The 2,529-nt window shown below is 61.1% G+C and overlaps 1 protein-coding gene across 1 annotated transcript in view; it reads right to left on the minus strand.

The window, feature by feature from the left end:
* Nucleotides 1–2,512, minus strand: part of CD6 (CD6 molecule) — a 4,888-nt gene extending 2,376 nt beyond the window's left edge. Inside the window, exons 1-4 of the mRNA XM_017728620.1 lie at nucleotides 1,439–2,512; nucleotides 544–609; nucleotides 212–262; nucleotides 5–112 (exon numbers count right to left, since the gene is read on the minus strand). Coding sequence (XP_017584109.1) covers nucleotides 5–112; nucleotides 212–262; nucleotides 544–609; nucleotides 1,439–1,493 — 280 coding nt within the window. The 5' untranslated portion in view covers nucleotides 1,494–2,512. The remainder of the gene's footprint in view (nucleotides 1–4; nucleotides 113–211; nucleotides 263–543; nucleotides 610–1,438) is intronic.
* Nucleotides 2,513–2,529: the final 17 nt, after the last annotated feature.

The following is a 2,529-nucleotide window of genomic DNA, read 5'->3' on the forward strand; positions in this document are numbered from 1 at the left end:
TCGGGAATGTCCCAGCCGTCGTCACACACTGTCCCCCACGTCCCCTCCTGCTCCAGCTCCACGCGGCCCTCGCAGCGGCTCCCGCCACCCGCCCGCCGGAGCTCTCTGGGACCTGGCAGATGCACCGGGAAGGGTGAGCTGGCTTTGTCCCAAAAAATCCCAAAATCCCAAAAGGTGGGCGTACGGATGTCCCTCACCCTCCCGCACTCACCTGGTGTCACCGAGGTGTTCCTAGTCGGAGTAGTGGGAGCTCCTGTCGTTTCTGTGGGGGAGAAAGGGCAGAGGGATGAGGGGCTGAGCCCCCCAGGATTCCCAGTTTGGAGGGGTGCATCCCAATCCCACCCAAACATGGCCCAGAGGATTCTCCCAGCTGTGAGTGGCACAGTGGGAATCCCCCCAAGCTCTGGCAACATGGTCACAGAGCTGTTGCATCCCAAAAATCAATCCCTGTGTGCCCCAGGATGTTTCCCAGGGCTAAATCCCGGTGTGGGATCTGCAGGGAGAATTTGGCCTTAAATGTGGGAATACTGGGACACGACTCACCAGTGGAAGAGATGAAATTTGGGATGTCATCCCGCATCCGTGTTGTTCCCGCCTTCCGGTTGATCCCTGCGGACACAGAGGGGCTGGACCTGCCTGTACCCACCTGCCTGCACCCATTCCAGAGCCACAGGTGAGTGGATGATCCAGTTATCCCTAAAAATTCCCCATTTGGCTCCTCCAGGGGGAAGGATTCACCCCCGGAAGTGCAGCATCCAGGGGGCTGCTTGGGTAGGAATCCTGGGAAGAGCCACCAGAGCTGGTGGGGTGTGGATTGGAGTTCAAATGCTCAAGGAAAAGGTCAGGGATGAGGGGAGAAGGTGGGAATGAGCTGCCCCAGGTGGAGACGGAGGCGTGAGAAGGGCGGAAATGGGGTGATAGGGCCGTTCCCCCATCGATTGGAGGCCTCGAGGCAGCTCCTGGCAGCCATTTCGGCAGCCAAACCATCCCAAATCCTGCTGGGATAGGGGGGGAGACAGGAGGCCTCACATCCCAAAACCATCCACAGGGTACATGAGAAACAGGATGGGCTTCAGGCCCTGAGTGTCACCCCATTCCCACAGGGATTGTAGGTGGGATGGCTCTGAGAGCACTTTTAAGGGCTTGGGGTCCCCTTTTAGGGGTTCCCAGGGTGCTTTTGGGGGATCCAAGGGGGCCCTAACCCTCAGGAGGATCCCCAAGCCTTGGGATACCCTTGTAGGGGATCCCTTTCCCTCCATCCCAGTGGGTTGGGGGGCAGCATCCTCCACCCGTGACACCCACATCGGGGACCCCCCAGGACCCCTGGTGCTCCCCATCCCAGGGAGGTGGCAGGTCCCTGACCCCCAAATCAGCGGCTCCACCACCCCGAGGTCCCAAGAGAGCGACGGGAAGGGCCAGGATGGGGACGGTGACGTACCTCGTGCAGGTGCCACGGCAGAAAGAGCCACCAAGAGCAGGCAGAGCCCCCCCATCCCATCAGCAGGGCAGCCCCATGGGATTCAGGGATCTGGGATTCGGGGGGGTCCCTGTCTCAGCAGCTCGGGGACATGGCTTGGCCGTGTCCCCTCGCTCCGGCAGCTCTGGGACTGTGGTGGAGGGCAGGAAGCCGAGTCAGTGCTGCAGGGTGGAGGAGGGTGATGGGGTGGCTCCATCCTGCCCTGCCAGGGAGGAAATGGGGTTTTGGGCACCCCGCAGACCCTCCGGGGCACGGGAGCCTCGTGGATCTGGTGCTCCCACCCCGGGGGACAAGGATCTGTTGGAGCCATCCTGATCTGCAGCTCATTTGAGCCTCCAGGTTGTGGATTTGGTGGCAGGGGGGCTTGGGGTCTCCTGAGCTGTGGGACATCAGTGGGGTGATGGAGAAGGGCCAGGAGTTCTCCCCTTCTCCCTGATTTTTGGAGTCAACATTACCTGCGCCTCCACATCCGGAGCATCTTCCATCACATCCAGGACCACCCCAGGACCCTCCAGGAGTATGATGTGAGGGATAAGGTTGGAATTTCCATGGGTGGGAGGTGGGGCATCCCAGGAGATGCTGATCCCCCACCGTGGGTGAGGGCACCTGGGGACCCGGGGTGTTGGGAATGGAGGACAGGACCCCAGTCATCCCAACTCAGCAGGGTTTTGGGAAGGTTTGGGGAGCAGGGAGCAGGGTGATGGGGTGAGGGATCTCCTGCTATTACCCAGGGTGTCTTGGGATTGGTGGGACTTACTGGGAAGCTGGAAGAGTGGGAATCCCCATGGCACCCCTAAATAAAGAGATGTGCTGGCCAATTCCAGTTGCTGAGGGGACATTTGGGAATGTCGGGGCTGGTGTTGGGGCTGGAAAGGTGGAGGAGGAGGATGGCAGGAGAGGGAGGAAGGAGATCCCTTATCCCAAGGTGACCCTGGCTGGGCCAGGGCCAGGCTCAGTCCTGGATCCAATCCCCTGCCCAGCTCCCACGTGAAGCCAAGGTCAAGGGCATGTCCCCATTCCCGGGAGCCTGGCACTGCCACGGGGGCAGGGTG

This window comes from Corvus brachyrhynchos, unplaced genomic scaffold (assembly GCF_000691975.1).
Source record: "Corvus brachyrhynchos isolate BGI_N302 unplaced genomic scaffold, ASM69197v1 scaffold1103, whole genome shotgun sequence".
Classification (NCBI taxonomy): Eukaryota; Metazoa; Chordata; class Aves; order Passeriformes; family Corvidae; genus Corvus; species Corvus brachyrhynchos.